Below are 10,700 nucleotides of genomic sequence, written 5' to 3' on the forward strand. Positions count from 1 at the left end.
GCATAAGGTTTAAGACCACAGGCTCTAGAGTCAGAACTGACTAGGTGCAAAGAGCAGCTATGGCTGTGGGCAAGTTAATGAGCCATCCTCAGGTTAAAGTAGAGATAATTTTACAGCTTATAATCTTGGAGTAAGAATGAAATAATGCAAGAAAGACACCTAAGTGTTAGTAAATCTTTCTTAGCTGCTTTTGTTCTGCTAGCTTTTTTTTTTTTTTTGGTTTTTGCTTTTCTGTTTTCTTGGCTTTTGCTTCTGGCTATTAAGCATTGAACACTATGACAGGTGCTGTGCCTGGGATATAAGAGGGTACTTCAAAAAGGTTATGGAAATATTCATATTATCTTTTTAATTCTATTTTCTATGAACTTTTTGAAGTTGCCCTCATATATGTCTCTCAGAAAACACTGAGCCAATTGCACCCTATGTTTGACTCAAGGTGGTGTTTCCTATGTCAATCCCCTTACATACTGGAGAGATAAATATGTTAAGATGAAGAACGGGAAAAATTTCTCCTCTTTCATTTATTCAGAAAGTAATTATTGGTCTGGAAATTCATCAATGGGTCAGACATGGTCTGCAACCTTCTAGAACTTGGGAAATACGAGCTTTTAAACATTCAATTTCCTAATAATGACCACGACTTTAGACTTGCTGTCAGAAGCAGGAATGGAGAGCCTGTTTGCTTAGTGGTGGCAGAATCATGGGGAGCTGCAAGTCTTGGCTACAGAAAAGGCAGGGATGGGGCAGTGGGGAGGGAAGCAGAGCTATCCTCTTGACCTTGACCTCGGCTCTCTCCCCGAGCAGGACCACTCTGAGAATGCCATCGGCGTGGCTGCCACCATGGCCCACGAGATGGGCCACAACTTCGGCATGAGCCACGATACTGCAGATTGCTGCTCGGCCAGTGCGGCTGATGGCGGGTGCATCATGGCGGCTGCCACGGGGTGAGTGGATCAGGAAGGGTGAGGGTGGGCAGGAGGGTAGGGCACACTTGGCCAGCGCCACCCAAGGGCACTCCCTGGCTGGGCCCAGGGAGCCTCTGTCATCCCTCTGATGGGGCCTCAGAGAAAAATGTGGTTTTTGCAACAAGGAAATTGTAAGAGGATCAAGAAGGCGAGTATATGGAAGAAGCACTAGGTTTCTAGCAGGAAGTTTGGTGCTGGTGTCTTTGGCTTGATCACATATGTCTTTGTACTTAATGAACTTTTGATGAGAACCCATTTTGATCACACCCACAACCCTTAATCCTCTCATCCCAAGAAAGTTTGATCAGGGCTGTCATATCCTCGTTTCATGGAAAGCTCTGATGTAGCCTCCAGCACCAGTTGAAGGAAGGGGACCATCCACACACCCCACAGTGGCTCCTCAGGGAATTTGCAGGCTGTGTTTACCACGAGGGACAAGGACGAGGCAGCTACATCTCCTTGTAGTCATGGTGGATTTTTTTAAACCGGAGCCTCTGAAGGAGAATTCTAGAGTTTCTTCACAGGACTTACGTTCTGGTGTCTGAACACAGATAGCACAAAGCGTTGGGTTCTTCCAGGACCTGGCAGACATCCTGGTGGGACCTTGCATTCCCTCACCCCAAACCATTAGGGCCCACTTGTGCTTCTTAGAGAATGGCGTTCCAGCATCTCCGAGAGGACATATAGCTTTCTTGGAGTGCCAGTATTCAGCGTTTGTTTGGTCATCACTTCTTGGCTGTAACACAGAAAGGATGATGTTGACGTGTGGGATACACCTCCACAGGTGATGCTGAAATCCATAAGAGCTCACGATTAAGTCCACCCCTTTCTCTTCCCATCTAAAAAGCATTATCTGTAGACAAATGGTTGCAAGTTATATGAATTACAACTCATTTGTTTTTAAATTATTCACAAATTTTAGTAGTCTAGCACTTAGTAACCAATTCCTTGTAGCATACTTTACCACTGAAACCCTCTAGTGTTTAACCTTTAATTGGCTTAGAGAATCGTGAGCAAGATAACTCTCCCTTTGTAGACTTAGATGGTGGTACTTTTCATTCTTTCTCCCAGTCATGGGACCCAGGATCTTACATACTCTTGTCACAAAGACCATGCCTTTGTTCGTTTGCTGGTTAAGTTTAGAGCGCTCTTTGCATCCTTAGAACAGAGATCAGATCACTGGTCTATGACCTTGGCCTTTTTTGGCGTGGTCCTCTGTCCCAGGAGATTATCCACCAGATATCAGCTTCAGGAAAAGTTTGGGTTGGCTGATATTACATTAAGCTCTAAGGCTCAAGAGACCTGTTGTAACACACCTATAACCCTTTACTTATTACAACCCCCTCATGTAAAGGGCAGAAATTGCTGCTTCTGATTCTCAGATACCTCCCATATTAGTCCGTTTTTGTTGCTCATAACAAAATACACAGAACTGGGTGATTTATAAAGAAAACAAAATTTATTGCTTAAAGGTTCTGAGGCTGGGAAGTCCAAAGTCCATCTAGTGGTGGTGACAGTGACCCAGGGGCCTCACATTGCAAGATGGTGGAAGCAGAGAGAGAAGAGAGAGAACAAGACAAAGACAGACTCTCCTCTTCTTTTAAAGCCCTCAGGACCATGACCCAACCACCATTTTTAATCCATTCACTGCTGCCTGGTCCTACAATCCAATCACCTCTTCAGGGCCCCACCTTTAATTACCATAATGGGATCTCCCACGCTCTTAGTCTTAGTGGGGGCTAAGTTTCTAATACATAAAACTTGGGGAACACAATTCAAGCTACAGGGAGTTTTGGGGGTACATAATTCAATCCACTTCTTTCCACCCCTGGCCTCCCAAAACTCATGTCCTTTTCACATGCGAATACATTGGTTTTATCCCTGAAGTCTTAACTTGTTTCAACTCAAAAGTCCAAAGTTCAAAGTCCCATCTGTGAAATCAATATGAGTTATCTACTTCCGAGATAAAGTGGTGGGACAGGCATAGGGTCATATTCCAAAAGGGAGAAATAGGCCAAAAGAAAGGGGTAACAGGTCCCAAACAAGTCTGAAACCCAGCAGTGCAGGCATTAAATCTCAAAGCTGGTGAATCTTGTAACTTGACTCCATGTTCAATGTTCTCTGCATGCTGGTGTGGGGGTCAGGTCCCTGAGTCCTCAGGCAGTTCCGCTCCTAAGGCTTTCCTGGTCTCAGGCCACACTTTAGCACTCCCAGTCTGGTGTTCCACTCTGGTAGCTCCCCAGGTCTGGGGTCTCCATGGCGGTCCTGCTCTCATAGCTCCACTAGGCATGGCGCTGTTGGGTTTCTCTGCTGCAACACTGACCCCATGGTTCCACTTGGCATTACTCTAGCGAAGGTTGACTCCGCCCCTGCGACAGATCTCTTCCTGGGCCCCCAGACTTTTCCATACATCCTCTGAAATCGGGGTAGAGGATCCCAAGCCTCTACAGCTCTGTCATTATGCAAGCCTGCAGACCTAACACCATGTGGACGTCACCAAGGCTTCTGGCTTGTATCTTCCAAAGCTGTGGGCCCAGCCACACCTGGGACCAGTTTAGCCATGGCTGGAGCAGCCAAAGCAGCTGGAAAACTGGTGTTGGAAGCAGCTTCTAGAGGTGGCCCTGGGTGGTGAATCCATGGAGGGTGCCTCAGGCCTGTTCCCCGAGACCATTTTGTGTCCCTAGGCCTTTGGGCCTGAAATGGAAGGTTTGGCCCCAGAGGTTTCTGCAATGCCTTCAGGGCCTTTTCCCCCTTCTCTTGATAATCCTGTTCTTTTGTGTTAATCTTCTTAGCTAATGGTCGCTGGGCTGCACCACTGCATGCTCTCTTCTTCTCTACCACATGGACAGGCTGAAAATTTTCTAAATCTTTAAGCTGTGCTTCCCTTTTAAATTCTGGCTTTATGTCATGCCTTTGCCATCATGGAAGGAAGCCATGCAGCTTCCTTAATGCTTTGCTGCTTGGAAATTTCTTCTGCCAAGTACTCTGGTTCACAACTCCTAAGTTTCAACTTCTGCGAAGTCCTAGGGCACGGACTGAATGTGGCCAAATTCCTTGCTAGTTCACAGCAAGAGAGATCTTTGCCCAGGTTTCTGAAAAACTCCTTCTTATTTCTATCTGAGACCTCCTTAGAATGGTCTTTACAGTCCATATATTTCTATCAGCATTCTGCTTGCCACCACATAACCAGTCTCTAAAACTTTCCCTGGTTTTCTTGTCTTCTTCTGAGTCCTGCAGACTCCTACACCCTCTCCTCAATTCCCAGTTCCAAAGCCGTTTCCACATTTTCAAGTATTTATTATAAACAACACCCCACTTCTCTGGGATGAATTTTCTGTATTAGTCAGTTTTGAGTTGCTATAACAGAATATCTGAGACTGGGTGATGTATAAAGAAAATGAAATTTACTGCTTACAGTTTCTGAGGCCAGGAAGTCCAAAGTCCATCTGGTGGTGGTGACAGTGACCCAGGGGTCTCACATGGCAAGATGGTAGAAGCAGAGAGAGAGAGAGAGCAAGAGAGAGACAGACTCGCCTCTTCTTTTAAACCCCTCAGAACCACACCCTGATCACCAATTTTAATCCATTTACTACTGTATGGTCCTCCAATCCAATCACCTCTTCAAGGCCCCACTCTTCAATTACCATAATAGGATTTCCCACCCTCTTAGTCTCAGTGGGGGCTAAGTTTCTAATACATAAAACCTGGGGGACACAATTCAAGCTTCAGGGAGTTTTGGGGGCCATAATTCAATCCACTACACCTCCTCCGTGCAAAGTGAGAAAAACAAAACCGTATGAGGTGGTAAATATTTCACCATTAAGGGTGAAAAAATTCTATATTCACGTGTCAGTGAATGTTCCAAAGGGGCATAATATATGTGCATGGACTGGGGGGTGTGTGTGTGTCTGAGTCTAGGTGGAATCAGCCTCATGGGTAGCGGGAGTGACAGCTATTCTGGCTGCTGGATGCTCAGATTCTCAACTAATTCCAGCCCTGTGCTCTGCCAGGCACCCCTTTCCCAGAGTGTTCAATGGATGCAACAGGAAGGAGCTGGACAGGTACCTGCAGTCAGGTGGTGGAATGTGTCTGTCCAACATGCCAGACACCAGGACGCTGTACGGAGGCCGGAGGTGTGGGAACGGGTACCTGGAAGATGGGGAAGAGTGTGACTGTGGGGAGGAAGAGGTAAGGGGCCACGACAGTGCTAACGGGAGGGAAGAATCTGCATTGGTGTCAAAGGTTAAGGTTCAAAGGAAAATACAGTGGAAATTTCTCAGTCACAGGCGTTTCCTATACATGGCTATCAAGACCCTATTGCGAATAAGACATAGAGTGTAAGCCTTACAGGTTGACTGTTTCTGCAGCCCCTCCTAATTTGTGTTTGGCACTGTTTGTTTCTAAGATCAGGGTGGAGTTCTTCTTGTGAGTGTCTGTTTTAACCAGAAACCACAATCATGTGGCAGGTTGGCTCTCTGTTCCCCAGTGGAGCTACAGATAACCTTCCTGGCCCTCCAGCTGCACTGAATTTATTCTGGAGGCCACACAGCCGGATATATGGACTTTAGCATGGGCCTTATGAGGCTGCTCAAAATAACACACTCATGCTGTTTAGCCTGGAGAAGAGATGATTGAAAGGGGATGTAGCAAGTGCTGTCAAGTCTTGAAAGGGTTGCAAGGAGGAAGAGGAGAAGTGTTTATGTATAAGCTCTTTCCTTCCTTCTGATCTTCAAAGTGAGCGTGCAGGGCACACAGCATAGCTCTGTCGTTTTTAACAAATGCATGCTGTTCTGCAAAAAGCAGAACTGGATTGTTTCATCTCTTTTTTTGAAGGGTGAAAATATGTATGCTAACACACGTATGCAATCTGAGGGAGAATACATGAATAACATAAACTATGGGGGTGAGACAGGGTATACGTGGAAAAAAAATTTGATTTTATAACTTTCTCTATGATGTGGTTTTGTTTTTTTAATGCCAGCATGTAATTTTCAGAATAAAATAAGAACTGGTTAAAGAGACTACTACCCCCATAACCATAAGCTCAGAGAGATCAGCCCAGACCCTTCAGAAGGAGGGAGTTGTACCAGCACGGAGGCTCGGTGGGGTGGAGAAGCAGCCCGAGAGAGGACTCAGCTGGTCGGCTTATATGAGGGTACTTAGGAAGGTTTGTGGAAAAATGGGATTAAAAAATAATATGAATCTTTCCACGAACTTTTTGGAGACCCCTCATATTCTGAGCAGCTGCTCATTCAATCAGTCTTTACTGAGCGCAGGCTACTGTGTCAGGTACTAGGGATAGGAGGGATGGCAAAACCAGACATAGTACCTGTCCTTGGGGAGCTTATAGTCTAGTGGGGAAAACACACTTTGACCAAATGATTGCAAAAATATATAAATACAGTCTATGACAAGTGCTAGGAGGGCAAATTCCATGGTGCTGGGAACAGATATAATGTGACAGGAAGCTGCCCTGTTTGGGCGGGAAGTGTTAAGAGCACAAGGAGGGAAGGCTCATTGCAGGTAGAGGGGAGGAAATACATCATGCCAGAAGGGCAGAAACACGGGTCTGCCTGGAGCCCAGGACGGGGGGAGATTCATGGGAGGAAAGTGCCCATATTCCTTCTCTTAGGGGAGGCAGGTGGACAGGTGTCTGTAGTCAGGCGGTGGGGTATGCCTCTTCAACATGCTAGACCCTTGGACTGTTGTGGTTATGATACACTTAATAAACCTGAGGTGGGCCCCGGGCAGGCATGACTTGAATTTGGCAGGTGTGTGCCTCAGCCAGCTGCTGGACTTGTCTGAGCCACGGTTTCCCCATCTGTGAAAGGGGGATGATGCTGCCCCACAAGGCTGTAGTGGAAATATGTATGGAGCACGGCCGCTGTCAAGAAATGGTTTGTGGACTGGCCTGTGAATACTGTAGGAGTGCGATAAGGACACTCGGAGTCACTGGGGTGTCTCCTCATCTTTCTTAAGTCTCAGGCACATTAGGACCCATGTGGCAGGATGAAAGGGGAGAACAAGGATCCCCTAGAGGCCTGTTCCAGAAAGTTCCAGGCAAGAGAGTGTTTAGGAAGAGCGGCAGGCAGAGCAACAAGTTTGAGGAAACAGCCAGGAGTTGACATAAACTTTTCACAGAGGTTGTTTCAGCACGCCCTGGCTCGATGGCCTCTCTGCCTGGGGTTAATGGGGCCCGGGAGTGTGTGGGGAGGGCAGGCAGCGGTGGAAGATAGGGTGTCTGGATGTTCTACTGGGGATGAGAAAAACAAACCGTAGACTTTCCGTCTAATGTAGCACTGTGCTAAAAGTCATGTTTTAGAAGAATACATGGTTACAAGGAGAAACGTGCATAGTATATTAAGTTAAAAGCAGTGTGGATACCATGAGTTTATAAAACCAGTATATGTCTAGATATGTGTATATGCCTGGGAAAATATTCACACTCAAAATGTAGTCATGTCTAAGATGTTGTGTTATTGATGATAGTGCTTAAGTATATTTTCTATGATAGATACATATTACCTTAGTGATAAAGCTGTAAAGTGATTTTTTGGCAAAGAGTTCCTGGGGTGTTGGAGCCCCCAGGGGCATGTGGGGTAGGGGTGGGGAAATGTGGGGTGGTGAAGCCCTCCTGCAGCCCAGCCTCCCATCTCCCATCTCCGGCCCCCTCCCACTACCTCCCCAGGAATGTGACAACCCCTGCTGCAACGCCTCTAATTGCACCCTGAGGGGAGGGGCGGAGTGTGCCCACGGCTCCTGCTGCCACCAGTGTAAGGTAAGTGGCCCTTTCCCCCCTGCCTAGGGTTCTGACTTGATAGCTAACTGCTCTGCTGGGGGGTTGGGGGGAGGGTGGCTGGTCATCATCATCCTGGAGGAATGATGATGTCAAAGTTTCAGAGAGGTCCCCTGAGCAGAGCTGACTGTTTCCTACACTGGGCCTCAGTCAGTTCAAATCATCCTGGCAGGTGCTGCCTCCTGGGAGATGGTCATTTTTTTTTTTTTTTTTAAAGAAATGTTCAGACAGAGAGCGGGATTGATTTTATTTGGAGCTCATAATCATCATCATCATAATTTTGATTAACATTAATGAACCTCTTTGTAGATTCTAGGCACTATGCTGGAAATTTTATAGACAGATCTCATTCAGTCCTTACGAAAGCCCCATGAGATGTATATCGTTATCCTCATTTTAAGTTAAGGAAACAGGGGCTTATAGTGGATGGGTGGATTATCCAGAATCAAACAGTCAGGAAGGGGCTAAATCCAGCTTTCCCTGACTCTGGAGCACACATCTATAGTAATGATGTGGGAAATATATAGTTTATTACTACTAGTGTTACTATAGGACCACAATCTCCTATCAACAAATCTGAAATTCAGAAAGTTCTGAAAAATGAAATAAATAAATAAATAAATAAAAATTTTTAGTGGCAAAACTTGACCTGAATTGACATGAGACTAATTATAGGCCTTTTTTTTTTTTTTAAGAAAAAAATATGCCTAAAGTGAATATTTATATTTCCCTGCAGAAATATAATTTTTAGTGGCAAAACTTGACCTGAATTGACATGAGACTAATTATAGGCCTTTTTTTTTTTTAAGAAAAAAATATGCCTAAAGTGAATATTTATATTTCCCTGCAGAAATATTAGTGTGTTTGATTATAGAGTGTTATCCTGGGCCTTGCACACATACACTATATACACTACATGTGTATTATAATATCTGTTTCCTAAAATCTTAAGTCTAGCACCCTTCTGGCCCCAAGGTTTTGGACAGGATGTGTGCACCTGTGCTTCCACCTCCCACTTGCTGAGTGCACATTATGCACTAGACACTGTTCAAGTGCTTTATTCTAGCTTATTCCTTTTAACAACCCCATGAGGGGGTTATTATTCCCAACTACGGGTGAAGGAACACAAAGAGGTTTGAAGTGGCTGCCCAAGATCCCGCTGCTGGTTGAGGAGCTGGGATTTGGATCCAGGCAGGCAGGCTGGCTCGGGGGGTGGGTCCTCTTCGCCTCCTTTCTGCTCCTGGGTGGTACAGCGTGTCCTGCAGCATCGTCCTTCACATACTACCCCCAGCCAGCCTTGCAGCTGGGGCTCCATTCTTTCAGCAAGCTGCTCGGCTTGCCCATTCTGGGCCCACAAGTGGCCAGCAAATGGGCCTGTCTGTCTTCTGTCCTGGGAGGACCTTGTGGGCTCTGTGGAGTCACGTAGGAGCAGGGGAGGGCTCTATTCTCAAACGAGCTTTCCTTACCTGGCTCAGGGGAGCTTGCATGCCACGTGGTTTGACTCTAGGGTGGACCTGGCATCCTCCAGGAGCCTGTGCTGGGTCCAGTTCTTCCAGTCTTGGAGGAAAGCCTGAGAATACTCATGGAGAGTGCGCATTGCATTCAGTCCCAGGATTTCAATTTGAGTCTCAAACTGGTATCTGAGACTTTGAGTTCAAGCTCTGGCTGTGTGATTTTGGGCAACCAATTAACCATCTAAGCCCAGGTTCTTTATCTGTAAGGTGGGAGGAGTATTAATAACACAGATCTCCTGGGGAAGCTGTTAAGACTCAAGTAAAACTCAATTTTTACCATTTGCCCAAGATGTCCTGTTGATCAGGTTATTTTATGTGCAAAGTGGGGCAAACAGCAGTTATCTATGTCGTGGATATTGGGAGGATCACATGAGATAAATGCATGTAATATATTCAGCCCAGTGGCTGGCTTACTAACGAGGATGTATTATTGCTAAAGTGTTTGTAAATTCAAAGATGTTATGTGAATGCTAGTTGTGTGTGTGTGCGTGCGCGCGTGCACATGTTTATGTATTAGTGGGCCTGGCTCCTCTGCCACTTACTATGAGACTTTGGATACATTGTTTAACCTCTTTAAGCCTCAGGTGTCATTGTCTGTATAATTGGGATAATTATATTACATAAGACTGTCATCAAAACTAAATGAAGTAATATTTTTACTGGCACTTAAGTGGGAGCTGCATAGAAGTAGCTGTTTTTACTAAAGCTGTAAACTGTTGCATAAGAATTATTTCTTACCTGCTTCTTAAGACTGCTGCAAAGAGGAAGTGAGTTAACATTTGTGAAAATACCTTGAAAACTCCAAGTCGCTATTCATATTGAGCTAACAGGTCATGTAAAAAGTGCTGTGAGCCATGGTAATAGAAAATTCTCTTTCACAAGAGTAGTGCTCACCAGCCCTTGGCTGATAGGGTTGAGGGCAGGGGGCAGGTTGACTGTTTTTTCCTCTCTTTCCTCTACGCAGCTGCTGCCTCCTGGCACCCTGTGCCGCGAGCAGGCGCGGCAGTGTGACCTCCCAGAGTTCTGCACAGGCAAGTCTCCCCACTGCCCCACCAACTTCTACCAGATGGACGGCACCCCCTGTGAGGGCGGCCAGGCCTACTGCTACAACGGCATGTGCCTCACCTACCAGGAGCAGTGCCAGCAGCTGTGGGGGCCTGGTAAGAGCTCTGGGGAGCACAGCCCTACTCCCTCCCACCACTCCCAAGCCAGCAACCCCACCCCCTCATCAGGCACTCGGGTTAGCTTGGAATCCTAGCTTCCACACAGCACTCCACATCCCAGCTCTTTCATCCCCTTGACTCAGGGAGAGCCAGTGGACAGAGTTCTTCTCAGTCCCTGGATGCTTTTAATCCTCAGAGTGGGCAAATGGGTCAGAATAATCCAGAAGAAAAATGGGCAGAGGATGGAGACAGAAAAGCAAAT

General features: G+C 46.2%; 1 protein-coding gene across 1 annotated transcript in view; it reads left to right on the forward strand.

The window, feature by feature from the left end:
• The window catches only part of LOC103608233 (disintegrin and metalloproteinase domain-containing protein 19-like), a gene marked incomplete at both ends in the record, with an annotated part of 81,063 nt that extends 70,548 nt beyond the window's left edge, over window positions 1–10,515 (forward strand). Inside the window, 4 exons of the mRNA XM_008592684.1 lie at window positions 805–944; window positions 4,976–5,153; window positions 7,654–7,743; window positions 10,240–10,515. Coding sequence (XP_008590906.1) covers window positions 805–944; window positions 4,976–5,153; window positions 7,654–7,743; window positions 10,240–10,515 — 684 coding nt within the window. The remainder of the gene's footprint in view (window positions 1–804; window positions 945–4,975; window positions 5,154–7,653; window positions 7,744–10,239) is intronic.
• Between the last annotated feature and the right edge of the window lie 185 nt (window positions 10,516–10,700).

Source organism: Galeopterus variegatus, unplaced genomic scaffold (assembly GCF_000696425.1).
Source record: "Galeopterus variegatus unplaced genomic scaffold, G_variegatus-3.0.2 Scaffold8188, whole genome shotgun sequence".
Lineage (NCBI taxonomy): Eukaryota > Metazoa > Chordata > Mammalia > Dermoptera > Cynocephalidae > Galeopterus > Galeopterus variegatus.